Genomic DNA, 25,650 nt, shown 5'->3' on the forward strand with positions numbered 1-25,650 from the left:
GAATAACGATGCTTTTTCTCACACCGTCTGCAATTAAACAAGGTGGCAAAATCTTGTTTTTAAGTTAGCCTTTTTGAAAAATGTTTTTTGGGTTTAGCATTGGGATTCTCCTGTTAGAAGTAAATACACATGCGACCTCTATTTAATTTCCATTTATTCATTGGGTATTTCTTTTTCCAGATTTTTACAAGAGTGAAGTCATTCGAGACTCACTGGTGAGTACACTTAAACTTCGTTTATGTCTACTGTTCTCGGTTAAAGTTGTTGTCTTGGACATTTACTTCATTTTGTTTGGCACAGCAAAGAAAGGACATTCTCACCAGCAGAACTGCCTCCTAATAACCGTCACTTACTTACTGTGTCTAAAACTTTGTAAAGATTTACAAACAGCGACGTTCCAGCAGCTTTTCTGAAGAGTGTGCTCGCGTTCATGTCTTACTTTTAGCTATTGCGTTACGTCAGTGACGTAGGAGCTCCACAGGGAACTGTGCTTTCTCCCTTCCTTTTCACCCTGTACACCACTGACTTCCAGTACAACTCTGAGTCATGTCACCTACAGAAGTTTTCTGATGACTCAGCGGTTGTCGGGTGTATAGGGGATGGAGAGGAGGGGGAGTACAGGACACTGGTGGACAGCTTTGTGGAGTGGTCTGACCAGAATCACCTGAGGCTCAACATTAGTAAGACCAGAGAGATGGTGATTGACTTCAGAAGGAAGAAGATACCTTCACGGCCACTAAAGATCAAAGGGGAAGTGGTGGAGGATTACAAATACCTGGGAGTTGTAATCGGCAACAGACTGGACTGGGCATCTAACACTGACGCTGTGTGCAAGAAGGGGATGAGCAGACTCTATTTTTTAAGGAAGCTGAGATCCTTCAATGTGTGCAGTAAGATGTTGGAGACCTTTTATCACAGTGTTGTTGCCGGTGCCATCTTCTTTGCTGCTGTGTGTTGGGGAAGCAGCATCAGAGCCAGCGACTCTAATAGACTGGACAAGATCATCAGGAAAGCTGGCTCTGTACTGGGACTAAGGCTGGAGTCCCTGGAAACTGTGGTGGAGAGGAGGACACTGAAGAAGGTTCTGTCTATTATGGACAATAAACAGCACCCTCTCCACCACATAGTGGACAGACAGCGGAGCACCTTCTCACATAGGCTGCTCCAGCTCTGCTGTCGTAGGGACAGATACAGGAAATCCTTCCTGCCACATGCCATCTCACTGTACAGTAAAAGCTAAATCATTGTTCTGCACTGATCAGTCCAAATTTGCACAACTGCACTGTGGCACACTTGCTGTACATATATTAACATATACATACTGTATCTTCATTTTTGGAATCTTTGCAAGGACTGCTCTAAGCTGCTTTTTATATTGACAGCATGTTATATTTTATTTTTATTTTATCTTGTCTACAATTGCTACTCAGTGGTGGTTGTTGTGTGTCTTGTCTCTATGCTGCTGTAACTGCGAAATAATTTCCCTGCTGGGATGAATAAAGTAATTCTATTCTATTCTATTCTATAAAACTCAATAAGCCAGTTTGTTCTGATTCTTGTTGCGTCGACCAGATTTCAGCTGTGTGTTTTTTGTGTGTTCCAGAACCCGACCTGGCGGAGCTTGGACTTTGGAATGCTCCCGGACCTCCTGGATACTTCAGTGTCTTGCTTTGTGGTTCGGATTTGGGGTGGGCAGAAGGAACAGTACCAGCTCCTCATTGAATGGAAGGTCAACTTGGATGGCCTGAGATACACAGGACAACAGGTCGGCAACCTTTTTACAACAACATGTGTTCATTAAGAATATATGAGAACAATAAGCAGCCATTTTCACACATAACATGTTGTTCTCCCTAAGACACCCTGGTACAACTTAACTAAGTGCAGGTGCTTCATTTTAAATTATGAAGATGAATTTTTTTAAAAATTAATTCACCATTAGTGCATACAAAACAAACATTACAAACTAACAAACAGAGGCATTGATCTACAAATTACCAATCAGACAAGAGAATGAACAACAAAAAAAAGAATAATTACAAAAGACAAAGTATATATTTTGTGTTGGTCTTTGTCTTAAATCAATGCATTTAGGACAAGACAGACAAAATACAGAACATAACCAAGTGGTGTCGCAACAAAAATAAATTTTTTTAGCATGTGAATTAGGATGCTTTTTTCTCTTTCAATCTTCAGTTATTTTCTGCTTATTTTTATTGCTATTATTTTTCTTTGATTATTTTCTAGGTTCAGACAGATATTTGGGTAGAAGTGAGAAAGAGAGTGAGAAAAAACGTGCTGTAACATAAATAAGTCAATAAATTAAGAAAGCTAAAGAACATAAAGATAATTAAAATAATGACAAGCACAAACTTAGACATATTTTGCTAACATTGTATATGATCAACACAAAGTCAGAAAACTTTGGTATACGTTTGTTTTCATTCCATCTGAGTAAAAACATTTAAGAACTGTCATTCTTTGCAACTATATCTACTGGTTTCCTGGGATTCACTGCAAAAACACAAAAACTTACAAAGTATTTTTGTCTAGTTTCTACTGCAAATAGGTTAGTCCACTTGAAATAAGACACGAATAACTTAAATGTAACTTTTCAGCAAGATATATAAATTTGCTTAAAGTCAATAATCCTTGACTATATCTAAAAATGTACCAGATCTTTTAGCAGATTTCTTTTTCTTTTATAACAAGACTCCCCCCTGTTTTTAAGTGAAAAAACACCTCAACCTGGTGCAAAACCATATGATCGAAAAACTTGAGTTTTTTTTTTTTTAAATCGGTGTGTTTCCATTTATTGAATTTATTTTTGCAATTACATTTTGTGCAATTATATGGCCAATGGAAATGCAGCTACTCTTCCATAAAGGCCAGATAAGTAGAAGATTTTTCTAATAGTTGATATTTTGATGGTTTTTGCCACCTAACTTGTCCAGCGCTGCTACTTTGGACCTCTTGGCATCTTCTCTGATTAGTGCCAGTCTATTTTTGCGGCCTTGTCTTATTTGTATCATATTATTTCTATTTCTAGATGATGAATTAAAAAGTTCTCAAAGAGCTGTTCAAAATGTGGCCCTTTTTTATTACCTAAACCTCCTTTATTTAGGGGCATCAGAGTAAGAGGCTGAATATAAAAGCTCTTTATACTTTTCAAGGTTTAATTTTTGTAACAAATTTAGATTCCACATGTAATTCTTTTTCCTTTCTCTTCAGTTATGCATGATTTCCTGTTGGACTCACCTATAAAATTCCAACACCTTGTGCAAAACAATGTAATTTATTACTTTAGATGTGAAATCCAGTAAGATAATGAGAAATATATGTATAGTTTCACAGCGTACGTAATGGTGAGCCACCTTTTCTTTACCGCAGATGTATAGATTTGAAATATTTACAGGCTAAATACATAAATCTGTAGAAGTCGTTCATCTTTGCACAGATGTGCAGCTTACCGGCTGTTCTGGCTTCAAATAATGTTCCTTTTAAAGCTTTTCTCTCCGCCCCAGAGGACAGAATGTCAAGGATTTCCAAGTCCGTATCTTTTTTTGTTATTACTCCAAAGCAAGGCGGCGCTACGCTGCTTCTGGATCTTCTTAAAATCTTATTTTTCCTTTACATTGAAAAATTGTAACCTTGTCCACCAAAGTTTAACCGTTAACATGTGTAGATCTGAAGACGAACTGTTTTCACTGTCAGTAATTTTGAAAAGTGTTCCTAACCTCCCTGCGGGACAGTGTATGTTTTTAATGCAGAGCCGTCTGCGGATTTGTACCTTCTCTCAGAATATATTGGACGGTCACGATCTCGACTGTTCTTCAGATATCGAGTTTAAATTACGTGCAGATCATTGCATTATATGTTAATTTACACTGTATGTAAGGCCTTGACATTCTATTAATGTTGTTATTATGTTTTTGTTGGAGGCAGGGTTGTAAATCCTTACAGTAAATCCCACATTCCTTTCAGATTTTCGAGCACTGTAAACCCGTGCTGCAGTAAATCCCACGTCTCTGCATTCCTTTTTCATTTTATGCTGCCTTAAATCTAATCTTTCCTACATTTGAACAAGATAATGTGAGTATAGCTCGCTTTTATTCTAAACTTGAGGGAAATTAGTATGATAAATGTTTTAGGAAGTAAAAAATTGTATTCCTGTAAATAACATTTACAATACAGAAAAAATGTATTTTTTCCCCCCCCTTACAGACATTTCAAATCAGTGCTAAAGTCAACAATCATGATGTTTTGGTGCTTGCAGCGTTGTTTGATCTTCTACGTTAAGCACCAAGCATAAAAGTTTAATGTGTAATGTGATGGATTTTGTAAGTCGGCGGGATATTTCAAAAATTCCAATGGAGAAAATCACATTAGTGTCTGTCTTGAGTTTTGCACATTGAATGGGGGGAATTCAGTCTTCAAGTACTTCAGAACAAACCCTATGGTTTTGCCATTCCTTCTCAGTGGGACCGTATTCCAAGTTCATAAACAGATAACTCAGTTTCATGCACATCCAGATGTCTGTTGTACTTTGTTCTCTCCGACTCGGTCCCCATATTCATCCTCTACCCCCTCGCTCTGCCCACAGATTCGATCCAGATACCCAAATGAGATCATATTTGGGCTGAATGATGGCTACTATGCAGCTGACTTTGATCACAAGGTAGAACCTTTGTCTCTCTCTTTATTTTGTGGAGATTTTGCACAATTATGAAATGGTTGATCCCAATGCCATTTGTTATATTTGGACGTCGGCATTAAACACGTGACTCGTTCCAGGATCCGTCGGAGCGGAAGAATTACAGTCTGCTTCAGGTCGACCAGAGTTCAGTCAGGAACTCCTACAGCGTTTTCTCTTTGCTCAGGTAAGAGTCCGCCACGCTGCAGAGACATATCAAATATCGACAGTCCAGGATGTTGCGGTGTTATTTTGCTATGACATGATCACACAAAAAAGTTAAAATTGCTGCACATTCTTGTTGGACTTTTGCTGCAACCTGCTGAATAGACGTGTACAATTGTATCCAGTATGTTGGATGGTGCTGAATTATCCCAGTTGTTTTGAGAAGCAGTGTTTTTCTGTTTTCATTTTTGGTTTACTCCTCTTTTTTTTAATTTTGTTTTTCATTTCTCCAATTTGGATTAGTTGCAGCCCCAAAATGGGCACTTAGTTTTCTGTTGCTGTCATGTAGTAATTACAAAAGTAGCTTGCTCTGACTGGTACATAATTTTATTTTCAAAGTGGAAAATCTCAATAAAAATATTTTGGTAAAAAAAAAAAAAAAAAAGCTGTACATGATCTTCCCAAAAAAAGACAGTTAATATTTAAAGTGCAAATAACATTTTCTAGTGCTTTCTTGAAATGGCGACCTTAATTCAAACAAAGTTATGTCCTGAGGAGTTGTGAAATGTGCAAAAGAAGAATCCTACATTGCTCAGTCACGTTAACATGATTTAAAAAAAGGTTTCACCAAAAAAGAGGCAAATGTTAGCATTTAGTGTCACACATGCTTTCATCTTGCAGGTTTGGCTTTCAAGAAATCTTGTGAAACAGGAAGTTAAATTTAGAAGGGGGGCTATGGAGACTGGGCAAAATTCAGCTGAGTTACAGCGACTGGTTGGAAAAGAAGGAAATACAGAAAACCTTAAGGTAATTGGTCAGATTTGATGAATAGTTGCAACGACTGGTGAAAATGGTAAGTCTGAGAAGATTTTCATTAATAGTTGTGATTGCAGCTTCTTGACTGATCAGGGATCTGCAACATTTACAAACCAAAGAGCCATTTTTGCCCTCAGTCCAGCCAAAGAAAACTTGCTCAGAGCCACAGATCTATCTATTATAGGAAATTTGTGGTCATATTTAAAGAATCTCCACTTTATTTCTGGTTTTACGTTTTGAAACAAAGAAATCATAAAACACTAATAAAAAGAAGATTCTTCTATGGGAAGTGCATTTTTCTGGAAAATGATGTAAATAAAACAAGTATTTAGTTGCCAATGCACTAATGAGGAAAAAATAAATACTACTTACATTTGTGTCATTCTGTTTTGGAAATTTATTCCATGCAAAAAACAAACAAAAAAAACCCTCTAAAAAATCTGTGTCTAAAATATTTAATAAAATAAAAATATTTAAATTTGTTATATCTAAATTATTTTAAAAGCATTGTTGCTTCTGCAACTTTTTAAAATTATTAAAAGACATTTTGGAATGGCCAAAGAACCACTGCCAACCACTGGTTTAGATGATCAGGTACACTTTTAATTTAAATAAAAGAGATTATCCAATTTCCGCACTGTGCGACTTTAAACAAAGAACATGTTAAAGGCATCCCCTTCTTTTGGGTAAAGCTGGATCCGTTGTCTGTTTGCTCTTCTCATTTGAAGCCACTAACTTTCTTCCTGTAGCTCTACTTTTTGTATGTTAGAATTTTTTCGCCCACCAGATGGCGCCATATGGACAGCTAACAATAGTAAGCCCTGATAAATGAAACGGTCTCATATTTTAACCTGATATGCGATGACAGAGCCTGCAATTTATATCAGGTTTACTGGGCAAAACAATATCAGATTTTAACCACCTGATCTGTATTCTGGCACCAAAAACAGGGTGGAGGTATTTAGAAAATGTTACCTTAAAGACACCGCAGAGAAAAGTTACTGCTTACGAGAAGGGGGAACCCTAGTTCTATCGTTAAGGACATGAGCCAAAAGGAAATCCTAGGATTTGTTGACAAACACAGGTTTGTTGCTCCACAGCTATATTTAAATGCGGTAACATGTAAATGCTACCTTCTTAATTCCAAAGGGCTTTTCCCCCCTCAAGGGAAACCCTCTGTTAGCCTGAGTCCGATCTTATAACAGCATAATCACATCCAGTTTGCCCATGGAAATGTATATCTGGATGGTTTTATTTAGACACTCGTAAAATAGGATCAGGATCCTGTCATTAGGAGAGCTGTGACATTTCCACTAACATTTTCCCTCTTTGGGGGGGGTCGGATATGCATCACAGAGCTTTATAGTATCGAGGAAAAAGGGAATTGTGCCAAAGCCTGGTGAACCTTTGCAGCGCTCCTTTATTACTGAAGTGGTCACGGTTTATGTTTATATCAGCCGAGACCGTTGCCTCCCGAGGAGCTCGCAGAAGGAAAAAAAAAATCCCAGTTTGAGTCATAACTTCTCTGACCTGTGCTCTTACGTTTTCTATTATTACAGCCTTCATCCACATCCTCTTCCTTGTATCCATGCCCTGTGGGACTCTACAGAGTTTAACACGCTCACACAGAACTCCCTTCTTCCACCACACCGCTCTGCCTGCTGCTCCTCACACTCCCCTCCACTAATCCCCCCCATCACTGGCTTCTCTTGGCTTAATATACTCTCATACACATGGGCTTTGATTATATACAGTAGAATGATTAATTACATGTTGTACACTCCAACAGGGACTCACCTCTGACCCCCGTCGCCCGAGATGCAAAACCATAGGTTTTTAGTTTCTGACCCTCATTTTTCAAACTGCATTAACCTTCTGTATGCTGATGTACTGCTTGTGGATACATGCAGAGTTTTGTGAAAGTATTCAGACCCTTGGAAATTTTTTTTCACACATTTTTCATTCTGCAACTACAAACTTTAAAGGGGCAGTCTTATGTAAAAGTAACTTTTTTGAGCTTTACATCATGTTATTATGCTATTCCCTCATCAAAAACATACCTGGAGTGTGGCCTTAATTCTCTCATGCATGTTTGAGAAATCCTTGAATCTCCCATAGCAACCTTTCAGCTGTACAACATGCTTGGTGGCGGCACATTCGAGGGCTCTGGAATTTCCAACCTTTCAAGCAACTCCCCCATTCAGCTCCTTCAGACTAGCCAGCAGAAGTTGGCAAACAACTGGTGGAACTGCTGAGCTCATTATGCAAGCTACTTCTCAGTGAAATGCTGGTAAAAGCGTTGTTAAAGGGTGAATAGATGTTAGATGTAGATAATGTTGTGGTGACTTCCTGAAGGTGGAAGTTTGGAAAGTGCAGGTTTTTTTTTTTTTAGAGACTCAGGCTCAATTTCAAGGTGTTATATTACAAAATGTACTAAAAGATTCTTAGTTGAATTTAGGTCTAGGCTTTGACTGGTCCACTCTAGGAAAAATATATGTTTGTTTTAATTTGGGGTGCAACAGCAAGTCATCCGGTTAATAAATTGGCCTCTATTTTCATAGTGTATGGTGATCGGTTATTGGCCGATACTTACATGGGAAACCGATGTTATTTGCCTCCACAGACGTCTGAAATACGGTCAACAATAGTTCCCACTTTTGCCAACTTAGCAACACTATATTAGGCAAATTAAACAGTATTGAACAAAATCGTAATCTGTAGATTAGGCTCTTATTGGTGATCGGTCAGAAAACTGCAATCGGTGCAATCGTTAAAATGCACTCCGAATTTTTCAGATTTTTATGAGGAAAGAAAATTAAACTACGACTCGTTTTCTCTACCACAATTGTTCTGCTACATTAAGTAGATTGAAGTTTTGTGGTCGTGAAGTGATAAAACGTGAATTATGCTCCACATTACTTTCCACTTGATGTGTGATGTGGGTGGGATTCAACTATTCCTTGAAGAGGGACGAAGAATTATGTGAACATCTGACAATATATATATCTTTTTTCCCTCATCCACGCTGCCTGTATCTTTCTCAAACCCTTTGAGAACAGTGACGTTTTTCCGCTTTGAGACATCTTCATTGTTGGATTTGGCTCTGTGTCCAAGAGCAAATACATCATTCTCAGAACTGACCGTTAACAGAAAACATTATAAGCCCACTTCAGCAAAAAAGAAAAATGTCAGTCATTTGTCAGCAGACTCGGCCCGCTTTTCAGCGTGGACCCACTTGTTGACATCCTTCGCTCGCGTGAATAAACGCGGCGATGTGGGCTCGCGAGCACAACTTGTCTCAGATGGCGAGATGAAGAGAAGAGCGTCCGTATCATCAATCAGCCGGCTTTTTGTCTCCCTCACACAGGCTGAGGTGAAGGGCAGACTGCATCCTACACATAGACGGACCTTTGTGTGGGTAGAGTGGAAAAAACCAAAGCAGACGGTGACGAAGATGATCCAGCTGCTCAACAAAGCACTTTTTCCTCCCCCTCCTTTTAGCATTGCTTGATGTTTAACAGTAAGAGAGGGAGGGCTGGTGAAAGATATTATTGGCCCACATCATCCAGCTGCATATTTGACTGGTTGAATATTAACAAGGCGGCTTGACAGTTGGGAACTGTTTCAGCTTAAAACATCTCAAAGTCGTCCTCTGCGGCATGCCTGCATTAATGGCAGACTAAAGTGCCTTTCGAGTGGAAATCCTTGAGTGATACTCACAGCTCTTTGAAGGTTAAGTGTTATGTACTCACTCAGAGACACTGAGTACTCTTTCGAATGACAACAAAACCCGTGTGCATGCTCTGTATTAAAACACAGGCTCCAGGGACACATGGGAAACATCATTCTTGAGGTACAACTTATACGGTTCAGTGCAGTGCCTCAAACTCCCGGACCCGTACAGGGGGGAGACTTTCTTTTCTTCTCCTGTGATTAAATCCATATGCAGTCTGTGCTATCCTACTCACTATTCACCGTCTGAAGTATCCATTTATGTACAGTATGTGTCCACAGAAGCAGTGTGCAGTAATGATGAAGCGCTATGGGAGGTCCTGTGCCTCCTGAGACTGTTGAAGGGATAATGTTTTCCTTCACACAGGACCGCTCGCCTGCTTGGCTGGATGATCGGAGTTGTGGGATGCTGTTAAGATTCTCCTTTAATAGGGCAGCTGGGTCTGAGTCTGCGGATGACCTTAAGGTCTCAGCAGGCACCAAGCTGACAGGATGAGCTTAAAACTGTTGCAGAAATTTGGAGACTGCTGTTTTCATTTCACGCTGCTGGAGAATACTTCCGAAGTAAACGTCCGAGATTGCACATTTAGTCACGTGTCTGCATTTTACTCTTAAAACCACTTGAATTTAAAACGTCTTTGACAGTTACATTTTTTCTTCAATATTTGTTCTTTTCACATGCAGCTAGTGACATAATTACTGGTTTGCAAAAAACAAATCATATCCTGCGAATTGGTAGATCTGTCTAAGCTATTATTGTGTAGATGATGGCCTTCCCTTACCAAGTCTGCCACGTACAGGCTTTAGAGACCTTGTAGTGTATTCAGTTGGTTTTCAAGTACCTAGCTGGGATGGTAGTTGTGTCTATAGCTGATTGCAAATCTGCAGCTTTACAGATAAAAAGTGTTCCTCAAGGGTGAGTGTTGGGAACAATTTTTTTCCCTTCTTTTTTCCAGTTGGTTTGGCTGCAACAATCAATTTTATACAGGTGATAGGCGTTTCCCTGGAAGAACAAACACAGATGATTAAAAAAAACAAAAAAACACTTAATGCATCATAAAGTTTAGTAAAAATATGAGACATAATCACAGGGTGAAAAACCATGAAAATGACAAATGTTGGGTTACAAGTATAGCCGTTTTAATATTTTTAAGACGTCCAGATTAGGTGTCTTTAAATGATGTTTGATTAATGTAACGTTCAAGGTCCAGTTGAAATCGAACTGAAGAGCCGTGTTTACTATCTGTAATACTTGAGGTGCAACATAGCTCGGTTCTTTTTTTGAGCAACTTATGGGAACTGCATCAAGGCAGCAAGTGTTTAGTTTCATATTTTTTCTTTGCTATTTTTAGATATTGGAAACAATTTATACAGTGTTATACATTTTTGCTGTTCATCTTGACCATAAGTCAGTGGTAGAGGAGGGCATTTATCATGGCAAATTTCTTTTCAAGATCAGAATTTTGATTTATCGTTTTCACAATAAATTCCAATTAATAATGTATAACTCCCACCCAAACTGTCCATGTTGTCGGAATTACTGTTACTCCACTCTTTGAGTATCAATAAATTTCAATACATTTGAAAATATGATTAAATGCAGTTACTGTGTTCAGTTTAGTGTTTCAAATCACACTTATTTTTGTGGCTGTTGTCCTGAAGAAGTGTATTATCAATAGGAATGATTTTCATGATTAGTATTAGTGTTTGGGGGGGCTATGATTGCTCTGTGATGCAGTCACAACCATACAGTTACCTTAAAAAAAAAAATAAAATCTCTTACCGCGACTTTTATTGTTATCACAATAATACCGCAAAATATCGTGATCAAACTTTAAGTGCATGTCATAGATTCCTACTCACTGGCAGAAGAGAACTTGCATCCGAGTCTTTCTGGTTTAATAAACTTAAGTAAAAAAAACTAACAGTAACTTTGATCAACTATTTGGTATGTTGTAAATGTAGAAGGTTTCCATACACTAATCAACAAGGCATTTCTATAACTATCTTGAATTGCCTCACTGTATGAACTCTTTCTGACCCTTTTGAGACTTGACTTGGTTTCTTCTGAATCTCTTCTTCTGAAGCTTGCTTCTTTGTTGTTCTGTAAACATGGCTTTTAGCAAGTTAGCAGAGCCCAAGCCGTCAGCCTGGAGGAACACCCATAGGCCTGTCAAAGAAACGTCTCGCCCGCCATTTTATCTTCCATTCCATGTAGATGGAAACAATGGTGAGGTGATGTGAATAACAAGTGGCTAAATGTGTTGACATTCTTCTGTGATGAGATTTAAGATGGAATTTAGAAGTGTTGCTGGATTTGATTAGGTGTTGTTTTGTTCCCGGTTGAGATGTTAAGGTGGGCGTTACCCCTGCTTTGTTGTTTTGAATTGGTTAATTGGTGGCCCTGTTCACCCAGGATTGTTTGGACGGTGGTGGTCTGAAATGACTTCATGGGAGTCAACAGTGTGTGGGGTTTTCTACGTTTTTTTTTTAGAGGATGCTTTGAGAAGCATGCAGGGCAGGCATTAGGAAAAATTAGGATAAGAGCAGCATTCTTCATGTCAAATAATATCCTTGTGTATTGAAAAAGCTATGTTATGTACATTTTTATGGATTTTATGCAACATAAAGCCCTGTCACATGTCTAAGTAGGTGCTTTACTTGTTATATGTTCCTGGTTTGAATAGTGTAAGTACTGTAGCTGTGTTTCCATTGACCATATAACTGCACAATTTGACATTTTGAAAATAAATTTGTTTAAAGGGAACACACCAATTTTGAAAAAAAAAAAATTTTTTTTTGGATAGGTTTTGAGATTTTTTTTTGGTTTACTTTACAAACAATGAAATGGAAACACTTTTTCACATTATGAGTCATGATCAACAACTGGACGTTACTTCTGGCAGAAACCACAAAGAAGACGACACCAAATGGTGGTATTTTTTATTTTTTAATGTCTTATTATGTGAGCAAGCTTGTTCACGTGTGATTTTAATCGTTTCTTATTTAATGTAAACACTGAAATCCAAAATGTTTTTTTCGACATTAGCGGAACATCGACAAAGTTTGGCGCACATTTGGAATGGAAAAGCAGCTTGTGTCATTTTATTTTATTTTTTTTAAAGAATCAACTGACCATCCTGGAATCCAATTTCAATACTCCAGATAAATCAGAAATTAGGTCATCCTGCCAGTGTCAATTTGAGTTTAAACATATGTCATCCCAAGATCTGAATATTCATCAGCGCAGAGTAGGGTGGTCACAATACTGAGAAGAATACTCTATAATTTGATACCATGGCAAAATTTTTTAAGCCACAATTGTTTTTCTACTTTAGAGCCAAAAAAGTTCTCCTTCACTCATCACAGAACTTGCAGAACTATCTAGTATAAAGATGCAGGAGAGCAGGTGTCATGATAGCGGTGGTGCATGTGACTGGTGAGATTTGACCCCCAATTTATTTTTGACCAGATATTAAAAATGGAGAATGGTATGATGGAAAATGTTTGTGGTTTTGAAATTGTGACTTTTTCATATTACTGTATATCTGGACTCCGGTAACTGGCTCATGCCTTTTACTTTGCTGGTGTTGGTTTGAACCTTCCTGTTAAACGGCAGAGCGGTTTGATCCTCAAATGGACCAGGGGTCATTATCACTATGAAATATTGTAAGATGGTATTAAAAGATTTTCTCTTTCTCTCTGTCTTTTTAATCTCCAGATTTTTTTTTCTCACAACATTTTCTCTTGCTAATATTTTCAAACCAGAGGACACATTTATATTTTCAACCTCCTTCCCGGCCCTGATTTTCCAAACCACAGGTGCTGGACCATAACCTGGAAACCCTCACAAATATGTTAAACGAAAGATCTTGATTGAAGAGGTCTTTTCTTTTCTTGTTATTGATAATTATTAGTACTGTTTGTTATTAAAATGCTTATTTTACAATATCTTTAAAGCCAGATTAACAATTTTAATGTTGCTTTTTATCAAGCAAAATTAGGACATTTTAAAGGTAGAATTTCATAGTTGCAGAAACTCGTTCCTTGATGAAAGGGTTGAATAAAGTTGTTTGATATGTAGCAGGAATAAAAGGTTAAAACTTAGCCACAACGTCTTGATAATCTGTGGCACAGCTGCTTTGTGCCTCCCTGCAAAGGAAAAGTTGTGAGGGCTCATGAATTAGCACAGTGTGCATAGCACTGCTACTGCAAAGCACCCCTACTGGGTGCTCAGTTCCCTGTACCGGTCTTCATGCTGTGTAGCAATGGGCCAGCGTTAGGCCAAGGCCTGGAAGGGGATCAGGGGGCGGACATGCGTGAAAAGCAGAGGAGAGATAACTACCTTAACCTGAAGGAATGGGCCATATCTGATTTTCTTTTCACAATCACCCAAACAAACGAAGCTGTCAAAGCAGATCCACTTTGATATGCCGGGGATCTTTCTCTGTTTGCTATCACTGTCACCTCAAGCAGATTAAAAACGTGGGTTGAAAATCTACAGTGATTTTTGTGTGTTTGTTTTTCTTGAAGAACAACTTCTGCCTGGGTGGAATTGTCATTCAAGTAATCTTTTTGCTAGGTTGGTTGCCAGTGCGGGGCAATAATATCCAGAAATTACTATGTGAATTTCATAACAACAAAGCCCCCCAGGATTAGTAAAATGACCCAGCTACATTGTGGGCTCGTTAAAAAAAGAGCCTCTTAAACTAAATCCACTCAAGGGGAAAATTCTTGTGCGCTGAAAGTAAGGACATGCCTAGAGAGAGGCCTCTTGTCCCCCTGATGGCCAGACCACAAGTCTTGCCTGTAATCCAGTTTCCAGTGTGAAGGTTTTGTCTTTAATATCCTCTTCAAAACAGATATTAAAAATTTATGGTTAAAACTGACACAACTCATTTTCTTATTCTTTGACACTGAAATCTGACTTTAGTTTTCCTGCTTTAGGGCAAAAATATGACCAATATTGCTTCTGTTTGCTAAATGCCACAGAATAAATTTGATTTTTTAAAATTATTTTTACCTTAAAATTTTGAAGTTTGTAGAAAATTCCCTGGCATTTGTTAGAATTGCCCTTTGAACTGTATGGCTTCGGTCAAATGTTTTGGGTTTCCTCCCAAAAGCCTCTTGCAGCACTTTGCTGGAATTCTGTCCCAGACCTTCTGGAAGAACTTGTGTAACTGAGTCAGGTTTTGTAGGCCAGCTCGATCACACACGCCTTTTCAACGCTAACCAGAAATATTTTCAATACTTGAGACTCCTACCAGGGCTTTGTGATGGCCCTTTCAAAACATTGACTTTGTTATTCTCAGCCTCTTTGAAAATTACATTTGGGTACGCTTGGGGTCATTGCCCATTTCGAAGCTTTAATTTCCTGGTTGATTCCTTGAGTTGTTCCTTCAGTTTTCTACATATTTTTCCATTGTGATGCCATGTGTTTTATGAAATGCACCAGTTCTTTCCTCAGCAAAATGACCAATAACATCTGTCACCCACAGACAAGTTATTTCAAAGCTGTGATGTTTTCAGACTTGCAAGCTTCAACCTTTCTTCTGCAAAATGTAGCAATCTAGTAGAAATAGATTACTACATTGGTCGGTATTACCAAATGCTGTACTGTCAGTTTTGTTAGACCCCAGGGCATGCCTCCAAAATATAGACCATGTCACTGAGTCTATTTGCAAAGTGTGACATGGCTTTTTATGTTCCATTTTGCGTTATGAATTCTTACTCACAGAGCCACCCTTTAGTCTATATCAATACAAGACTCATTTCACTTTGCGTAATGACTCTCCCTTACCAGTTTTTGGCATCATCTTCTCAAAATCTTTTGTTGTGGTGTAATATTTTGCATCAAACAATTGTGGAGATCCATGGTTCTCCTTCTGATATGTTGGCTTATTTATTAAGATTGTTCCATGTCATCATTTAGGGAAAGAGTGAATTGTTTATCTAAATTTGCTTAAAAATGGGTCAACATTTGTGGTTTTGATCTGACAAAATCTGAGGAAGTTCAAGTGATCAGAATTCCTTTACAAGACACTGTAACTATCATCTGTAGACTAAGGGTGCATTCACACCTGCCATGCTTAGTCCGCTTTAATCAAACTCTAGTCTGTTTGTCTCGACAGTCTGGCTCGTTTGGGGAGGTGAGAATTTGCAATCAAACTCTGATTCAGATTAAAAAAGCTAACTCTTGTAAGAGATGTTAAGAATTTTTGCTAAGAAAATAAACCCTAATTCAGCACATCTGTTATTCTGTCCTGAGGTTCTGCTTTATGCACAGTAACAGCACCTGCTGAACTGCAATAAAATGTGTCCAGCCATAATTGGTATACCTCTGGTTTCTGTTTGTCATGTGATCTGTACACCATATCTGAAGTGTTAGCACTTCTACTTGGAATCTTTACATATAGACAGTATGTCTTGCGGAGAAAACCTTCTTTGGTTTGTGTTACTGGTATTTCCAGCCACAAGAAAATGGAAGTGTGCAGTAGTAAAAACAAAAGAACTGCCACCATCTCTGTGCAGCACCATATGGATAGCGCTGACACATCTACTTGGAATGAGATCATCTAACTTCAGCCTGACACTTTTATTGATAGTTGTCAGTTTCCCTTTCTCAGTTTCTGCTCTTCAGCTCATTCCCACCATGGGAGAATTTTGCCTCTTGATGAGTTTGATCCCACGGGTTTTGATGAGCGGGCTTCGTCTGTTCTTTGATGGCCTTTGGATTTGAAGCGAGCATTCTGAAACGTTAGCTCCGTGTGATTGATGGTTATAATAATGTGTTTGCCTGTCATTTGTGTACTGATGTTGCAGTTTCCTATTCCAGTGATGACAGCGACATGGAATTTGGAAATCGTTGTGGCTTTAGTTAATTAGGGGGTTTGTCTTTGCTTTACCGGGACTGATGGGTTTAGGCCTGCTGGACAATGTTTAGGCTGAAGGAAGGCCAGATTTGTCGTGATTGAACGTCGTGGGCATCTGTGCTACAAGTTGAACTGGTCGATCTGGTATTTAGAGTGAACTCCGTGTTGTTTTTACTCATTATTTAATGTCAAAACTTTTCATTAACCTCTGCAGGAAAACAAAACAAAAGAAACAAAGAGGGATAACAAACACTGCACAATCACGGTTCCTCACATGGGAGCAATCATGGTTCTTACTGTGTCATGTAAACAGTCACAATAAAGATCCAAACCGAGCTTGAATTTATTTGCAGTTCTTCTCGTAAATAACAATTTTTATTCAGCTAATCAGTTTAATGACCTCTTAGCGGTCCTGTTCCAAGTTAGAGATGTCCTGGTGGTCCAATGTGTTTGAATTATGTTGTTAATGGTGACTTTGTCTTCTGCTTCCCCTCTGGCAGGCTTCACACAGCACAGAGAGCCATCAAGCAGACCCAAGTGACAGTTCAGAGGTCCGGCAAGGAGATTGAAGAAAAACTAAGAACAACGGCGGCTTGTACTGAGCGGGTGAGCCAGTCTTCCAGAACCTTTTAGTTCCCATTAAATACTCAACATAACTGTGTTGGCAACTTTTTGTAAAAGTGTTCCATTTAAATATTACATAAAGTGACAATATAAAGAGGAGATAGGATAATAAGAAATAGGGACAGCATTTAAATTATTTTATGTGAACATTGAGGAATTGGCAATAGAATTACTAAATTAACAGTCCCCATTTAAATTTCATGAGAATCTAGAGCCTTATCCTCACTTTGAGATTCCCAAAAAGCTACAAAATCCAGTCATCCTGTGAGAGACAGAAGTTTGAAGCCAGGAAGGATAAAAAAAACTTCGTATTTTGATCTTTTCTTCCTGTTATCTGCTAAAGAGTTTTTCCGATTCTCACTCACGTGCAATCTAATGCTTCATCTGTGCTAAAGAAGAATCATTCACTCGAAATACAAAGTTGAAGGTGAAACTGGCGGCATGACCTATGTTCTATATAAAAGTCTTCTAATGATTTTTTGGGCTCTCTGTGGCTTTCAGAAAACTGACATACTTAAATAGTTTGAAATCCATCCCTGTTTTGTTTTTCTTTAACCCAAACACCACAAAGCAGCAGTGCTTGTTGTGAAAAAGGATTTGTCAATTTTCGGAGATTTATTTTAAGAAGCAACAGATTTAAAATGTATTTTCACCTGCTGTTGCTGCCCTTTTTAAATATTTCTTGTTGAGTGTTTTTTCAAGTGTGTCAGTATTTGTCCTGGCATACTTACAATTGTGATGGCATTTGTTGTACTTACTGTATTTATTGTTAATGAGGGTATTCTCTGCTTCCAGTAACCCATAATGCCCCCTAGGGACATTAAAGAGAATTTGAGCTTAACCTTGGAATGGGTGTAAACAATATTCTTATGGCAGATATCAATTACATGAACAGATTTGCTTGTTTTCAGTAACATTCATTATTTTTCACTTCATATGTTTATCAATTTTACTGATGGCTGAAAATATATATAAAGATTAGCTGTTAATTCAAATATGACATAGGTCAAGCACGCCAATTAATGCTATAGAACTGTGGTGCTATCAGGAAACTATGCCAGCTAGTTTCCCTCATAACAAGCATCAACAGAATCTGCCATGACAAGTACTTAGATTTTGTGATTTTTTATTTTATTTTATTTTTTTACCTCCCAAAGTCTGGGATGGAATTGTATGCTAAAGATACAAAGTGAGAGGTCATTATAGCCTGAAGGCAGTTTCAGAATGTTTTCATGGATAAACTACAAAGTGGATAAAAAGTAATATCACACTGCCTGACTGATAAAGCCCTGAATCAGATCCCCTATTTATGTTTCCTCTTCCTGTCATAACCCTGACTATGATCCACAGAAAAATCAAGAAAACATGTTTAGCATTTTTGGAATTGGCAGCCACACAGCTGTGAAAACAAAGCACCAAATCCAGCTTTGAATTTATGTTAATTCTGTGCTAAGATTTCTGACTCAATCCCATGTAGTGGCACCGCTGGTAAGTGTGTTTTCGAAGCTTTACTATGAGTGAATCAATGTGGTACTGTAGCAGAATAATTTTAGACAAATACAAATGCTACAATTTGATTTCAGTTCATAAATGTGGGCGAAAATACAAGTAATCATTTCCAAACTCTGAGTTGCACACTTTCTGCCATCTGTGTTGCCATGTTTTGTACAGGACAGTATTCACCTGTAAGAATGCAAAGAGAACCTCCATTGCAAAGAGGAATAGAGGTCAGAGAAAAGTGAAGTGCCACATGACCTCCCCTCGCCCCTGGGCCGCAGTAAAATTGCCAAGCCTTGACTGGTCCGCGGTGACAAAAAGGTTGGGGGGCCACTAATCTAAAGGATAAAATCGATACGCAGTTAATGACTATGCCAGACACTAAATTTAAAAAGTAAAGTATTAGCAAAAATAAATAAAACTGAATTCAAGTAAGTAATTCTGAAGTGATTGTCAGAGGTACCAATAACAGATTTGGGGATTTCTGTTTCAAAAGTACTGCAATTAAAGATGAATTTAGTTCAAGGCCTTTTAAAGCACATCTTTACCACAGCTCTCAATAAATGTGTCAATCACTACTCTTTATTCTTTAATAGTATTTTGCTGGTCATGCCTTTATGTGCCCTTTATGCTGAATTGATTTTTGACAGCTGGGGGGTTTTCATGTCCACTGTTAGAGTCAAATCTGTGAGAATTTATGCACTGCTGCACATATACTAAAACTTAAAGGGTTTTAGAGCAGCTGTTACAGCTGTTGCTTTCCTTTGTGTTCTTTTGATATACTTCTCTTCTTTTGTGTTCTGTTTCCCAGACCCTCACCTTGACTATGCAAGCTGCCCTCCTAGCTTCAGCCTTCCCACAAAAATGTTAAGCCTCCATCCTCTTTGGTACAAAGGATCTCCTACAAAAACCTGTCTCTGATATTTCTTCCATATTAAAACATTCCTCAAGACCTCTTTCAGTACCCAAAATCAGCTAATAAATCACACAATCCCTGTCTTCTAGCTCTCTGTTAAAAGCCTTGTAGAGTGGAGTGAGTGGGGCATTGTTGGACTCTTCTAAGAGTTTTTGCCTTTTCAGAGGTTTGTATGAGCCCCATACACATTATATTGAGCCTGGATCAAGGGAGGGCAAAGTGGCCCTTTCACCCTCTCACCCACACTCTGTCATTAATCTGCTGGGTTCTAACATGTCCCCCACGCCCGCTGCTTATTTACTCAGCTGACCCACTGCTGTTTGATGTTCAGTAGGAGGCAGACGGGCCCTGGGATGCATGCGCACACACACGCACACACCCCTGCCTGTGACCCGCTCGTCAACTCCCTGCTCAGTGAAAGTGTAGGAGGTTCAAGGTTCGTGCCAAAGCCAGAGGTGGCTAGCATGCGAGTGCCACTGTCGCCAAGCACCCAGGACATGGAGGTTCTATCAGTCGCCTTGCTGTTTTCTCCTAGAGGCCCTTAGTAATTTGCCAGAAGAGTCCATATCTCTGTTCCACCTAGATAGCGATTGCTATCTGATTGTTTGCGTGTGTGAGATGTCACAGTCCCGCCTTGCTGGGCGTGCGCTGTGCGATCAAAGATGAGCTCAGTCCCTCCCAGGTTTTCCTTCGTCCATCTCATTCCCTACTTGAACGTTTTTTTATCCAACAATTGTTTTTGCTCTTATGAAGGTGTAGTATGTAACTTTTATAAAAGACACAAATATGTTTTTTACATATTTAAGGATAATCTGAGAAAAGATTGATCTCCTCTACTTCTTCCATGAGCTGCTATCGCCATCTGAAGAAATGCTCTGCTTCCGACCACAAACAGACCAGTCAGAACCAGAAGGAAGGTCTTAGTGCTGTCAATCATTCTCATGTACTCAATCCTCAATTTGCTTATGGCGGAGAAACACCTCACCTTTACAGGAAAATCATTTATCTGTTATTGGAGGTCATGCTAACTAGCCTGAGCATGCTGCAGCGTAGCAGAGAGTAAACAGGGTGATGAGAGGCACCACACAGAGGGTGACTGACAGCGCTAAGTCCTTCCTCCTGTCTCTGATTTTTTTTTTTTGTTTGTTTTCACAGATAATCTGTCATATTATACTGTCATGACATAGTGACAGTTCCAACAAATATGTTATTATTTTTTTTAAGTTACATACTGGAGCTTTAAATCTTAGTTCTTTTATAGAGCACTTCTGACTTAATTTTTTTCATGTACTGCCAACTGTTGTGTGTGTGAGTGTGTTTTATTCCACATCTGGATCCTTCTGTCCATTCAGCTGTTCCTTTTTAGATAGTTAGCACTCTTCAAGACACACCACCCACCATTGCATAGAGACATGAAGGAGGCACACCCTACAGAGAGCGCAAGATGTTGACTAATGACTCAGATGCTTGTGCTAGTCAGGGAACATTGTGTGAAAAATGCCAGAGTTCTGTTTGAATGGATGTTATGGCATTTTATTAGATTTTATTAGACTTCTACAAAGCTCTCTATTTGTCTTGCCCCCTCCTGTAGATCAGATATACTTGCATCCTTCTGTCTCGACACTTCCCTGTGGATAGTTTCCACTTCCTCTGCTGCCACTCCAAGCACATTCCTCCAAGTGATGAAACACTGATAATGCCACTGTCTGCATCAGTTTAAAAACACGCCTCGTGTTTACACCTGCTTGACTTGACATCTCGTCAGGTTGAGGTTGGGGGAAACCGGGGAAGCCAAAATAGAGATGTTGTGTGTGTGGGGAAAAAAATCCCTCTGCACTCATCCTGATTCAAGGTGAAAATTAACAGCTAATAATCAGTGGGTACATTTGGGAGGATTGTTGATGAAGATTTTCTAGATTTTATATTTAAACAAAATGCTAGAAAGAAAATATATCTGGAGATTTGTCAACTCTTAAGGATTTCCCATGGAAAACTTTCTCTTTAAAAATAATATGACAGAAACACTTAGGTTTGCAAAGATGCAATAAGCTCTATAGTGGGAGAGTTTCTCTGGGTACTCTGTCTGGAGTGATGAGGTATAAAGAAGAGCCAGCCAGATGTTCAATTTTAACAATTAAAATAATTTTTTTTTTGTTGCTACATTTATGTTTTAAAACTAACAATGGTTTGGAATCTTTTGGATGTTTTTGTGCTGCATTTTAGGAAAAAAAAGACAAGATCATTTTCTCTATGTCCTGAAATGTATAACTATTGAATTTCAAATGGAATTGCACTTTGTTTTTACTATTACTGTATTTATTTGTGATAAGATCATTTTATGTATTTAGGAAGAGTCATATCAGGTAGTTAATCAATTAGGGGTGCAGCGATTTATCGGTGACAATTTCCTTAATTTTGGGAGATTGATGATCGGCCAATTTTTACATGTGAAGCCAATTTTATCCACCAATCTCATCTACCCTGGCAAAGGTCTAAAAATGAACCACTATCCTCTAATCGTCCGTGAGAAAAGTTTGATTTATAGACTGACCCATCAGGACATGTCTGCATGTTTACAGTTAACAATAGTCACCCCACTGTTGCCACTTCAGTATCTTTCTTGCTATATTGAGCAACATCTGGGACAAAAAAAAAATGGTACCAGCCAAAATTAAAATCGGCATGTAAGGCTTTTTAAAAGATTGGTAATCGGCCAAAAAACTGCAGTTGGTGCACCCTTACCCAAAGTGATGAAAATCAGAACTGATCAGCCAGTCAATCAGTGCACCCCTAACTTTCAGGTTGGTTCAGATGAAATTGTATTCAGTTTGAAATCAGTCGCTATACTCAAGAGATGGATTCTGACATGTCTTTCCAAAATCAAAGTTTGACCTCAGGCCTCAAACACTCGCCTCTTATCAGCTGTTTGAATATCAAAAGCCAGAACTTCGCACCACTTGACTTGCAGTCATGCTTTCCCACGATAGGGGCTCATTACTGACAGGTTTCACCACGCTGAGCTCAGAGCTCAGTGAGCTGTTTTCAAGAGTCAGATCATTTTCTTTTTTCCCCTCCTCTGTCATTAGTTGTTGACACTGGATTTTACATTATTAAACAAAAGCCTCATCTTTGTGGACGTGTATTAAGCCAGCGAGACGTGGGATAAGGCAACAAAAACAAAGCGTGTTTCTGGAAAACCTTTTAGGAATTTTAGGACTTCTATGAAACGCAATAAACTTCACACCTTGCTGTGGCCACGTGACGAACGTTTTCGCTCAAAGTCTTTCTTTGTGTGTTCTCTGTTTTCTACTTGCAGAAGAAGGAGCGGGAGTGCATGCAGCTGCGCATAGCTGTGCTCTGCAGCGAGCTGCAGCGGCAGAAGAAGGCGCTTGGCAGGGAAATAGACGTTCGGCAGAAGGAGAGGGCACATCTACAGAAGAAAGGTAAATCGAATCGGAGGAGACCAAAACCGCATTATATTCAATTCAGTTTTAAAATGAAGAACAAGGTACGAACAAGGTGTAACAGGAGCAGTTACGCAAAAATTTTAACTGTATAAATGTATAATAAATCCCCCAAATATTAGCAACTTCAGCTCTGAATCTACAAGCTGGGTTTCTGGTGAACTCACACACATTTTTCCATTTCTCATTCTTCTTGGCAATACGAAATTCCAACGCATTATTTCAGTCTTTCCCTGCAACAACAGCTTGCCCAGCTTTGCGAACCATCTATTGATACGCTCACTGTGTTTGCTGTTTTAACCCCATGACACTGCTAAAGCTAACACAGACACACAAGCAGTGGAAGAAATGAAAAGAGCTTCTGCAACTCATTTACTTGCCTCAAGTGGTGTTGTATTACTCAAATACTTAATACACTTGTGTAAGAAGACTTGTTATTATGGTAAAAACATGTGCAACTAATTCCAACCTATGCCCCCATCTTTTTCACTATTTTCCACAAAAGGCCCAGCAGCAGCTACTGAAGAGGACAGGAAAAGAGGAACTTGAATGTAGTTTGACTGTAAAGTTTTTTTTTCTTCATAACTCATGTCAATAATAATAATAATAGTAAAAGAAGTCATCTAGTCCCTATAGTTTTTCAAATCAGGCAAACTTTACTTATGTCAATATTCTTGTCCCTCAAGCTTTTTCACATTGTTTTACATTCCAATCCCAAACTTTAATACAGTCTATTGAAATTTAAAGTCAGAGACCAACAATAGCTGCGTTTCCATTAACCATAAAATGCAGAAAAGTCTGGCGCTGTGACCGTTTCATAAAAATGAAAGCTACAAAGCTTTTTTTCCCCCCTGGTCTTCAAGGAGGAGCTGTGCCTCGAAGGCAGCCCTTGGTACCCCCAAGGCATTTTGCACAGCTGAATGGTTGCCATAGGAGATTGAAGGATTTATCAAACATACATAAAAGAATCAAGGCAACACTCTAGGTATGGTTTTGATGAGGGAATAGCATGATGTAAAGCTAAAAAAAAATTTTATTTTAATAATAATGCCCCTTTTTGGTCTACTCTACTCACCTTTAGTTACTTCACTGAATGAAAAACAAGCAAAACACAGAAACAAACTCAGACATTTTATTTTTCAGTAAGACTTTGGTGCACCCGCTTCATCGTTCTCATGTTGTTCTCCATCTGCGAGCCTGCTATATACAGTATACACAAGAAGCAGTGTATATATAGTTTTCTGACAGTACATATCGTCCTTCTCTGATCTCAAATTGCCTTTTGGTCAAAGACCAGAGCAATTTACTGGGCCAACCAGAGCTAATTAACATGAAGCTCACCTATACAAACGCATGCAGTCACAATAAGGGACAGCCTTTAGGCTGATTCAGAGAAAAGCTTTCCTTTGTGTTTGAACTTCTTAAAAATGACCCTCTGACTTTGTCACCACTTTGTCTGCAGCTGAAAGAACCTGCATCTCTTTCAGAGCCTGTTTGCAGACTGGACAGGTGCTTTCCAGGGAACATGACATAATTCTATTAGCTCTTTTAAATTTAAAAGGTATTCGAGGATGAATTGGCATCTTGTTGCTGAGTAGGACTGTGCTGGATTTTTTGTTGTTTTTTTCCCTACCTGAAATGGAAAAGACATATGCTATTTAGCAGTGCTGTTTCAGTTCATTTTTTGGAGATTGTTGTTTAACTCTTCTAATCAGCTCAGATGCATCACCCTGTTTCACATCCTGGAGAAACATGTTTTTGTTAAAAAGGTATTAGTTTTGGAGAAAAGTGTTTACAGTGCGTCATGGAGCTGCTGATGTTGTTTTCATCTGATGTCTTTTGTTTTGGAGATGCTCAATTTTGTTTAATGTAGGTAAGATTTTGTCTTTAAATTTAATTTGACTTATTGAAAAGCACAGAAACCAATAAAGCAAATGGACTGAATTGCACAAGAAGCAATCAGTACTTTTAAAAACTGCAACTTTCAGTTTGTGTTTTTTTTTTTAAATCAAAATATCTAAAAATTGGCTATATCAACTTTCTCATTACTATAGTGGCTATCAGTGTAACACAGTGGATAAATGAATAGTAGATAGTTGAAGTTGATGTGATGGTAACATCAAAGTGTGGGAACATGTAGACTGAAGTCCATTCTTGTGTCCAAGCGGATCATAGCGTTCCCAGCACCCAGTGTTCAGTACCTGCTTTACGTGATCCAAGACAGAATGAGCAGCCAACTGGCAGCAAAGAGATGCTCTTCTCACTCAGACACAAACAGGAATGCGCCAGAGAAATGGTACTTTTAAAGCCAGAGTAGAAAGTTGTTCAAAGTTGATCACAACCATAGACTTGAGTGTATTCTGTAGAAATGCTTAGTGAAAGACAGCTGTATAACTGTGAAGTTCGAGTACAATGGTGTGTAATTGAAATCTGAAAATCTAGATATGTTTCAAGCGTCTCTGATTTGATACTGTGTTGAGCCTCCTTTCACTAAGCCATTGTATGTGCTGTGCGTCCTCACAACTGTTTCTGCCAACTCTCAGCCTTGTCAGCTTGGTATCGCATACTGAATAGTTTGATGTGAACACTGTTTCCTGCTAAGCAGTTTACTAATTCACGGTTGTAAAAATGTACCTTTGGCCCAATGTGTTTGGTGGACGTTTGCTTTGAGTCTGCATTGAGTATTCGTGGACGTCCACGGAGTGAAGTACGCCCGAGTATGTGGCGAACTTTGTCATAAAACGCTTAAGACATTATTTTAAGGATATTTTAGGCCCTTTATTTGATGGTGAATTGACAGGAGAGTGGATTGTGACATAGGGAGAAGACATTTGACAATGGTCAATGAGACTCGAATTTGTGACGGCCGCA

At 38.7% G+C, this 25,650-nt stretch overlaps 1 protein-coding gene across 1 annotated transcript in view; it reads left to right on the forward strand.

Moving 5' to 3' along the window:
- The window catches only part of uvrag (UV radiation resistance associated), a 109,422-nt gene that overhangs the window by 7,019 nt on the left and 76,753 nt on the right, over positions 1–25,650 (forward strand). The window contains exons 3-8 of the mRNA XM_014471637.2: positions 181–215; positions 1,604–1,765; positions 4,604–4,678; positions 4,795–4,880; positions 16,779–16,884; positions 22,632–22,758. Coding sequence (XP_014327123.1) covers positions 181–215; positions 1,604–1,765; positions 4,604–4,678; positions 4,795–4,880; positions 16,779–16,884; positions 22,632–22,758 — 591 coding nt within the window. The remainder of the gene's footprint in view (positions 1–180; positions 216–1,603; positions 1,766–4,603; positions 4,679–4,794; positions 4,881–16,778; positions 16,885–22,631; positions 22,759–25,650) is intronic.

The sequence above is a fragment of the Xiphophorus maculatus genome, chromosome 11 (genome assembly GCF_002775205.1).
Source record: "Xiphophorus maculatus strain JP 163 A chromosome 11, X_maculatus-5.0-male, whole genome shotgun sequence".
Lineage (NCBI taxonomy): Eukaryota > Metazoa > Chordata > Actinopteri > Cyprinodontiformes > Poeciliidae > Xiphophorus > Xiphophorus maculatus.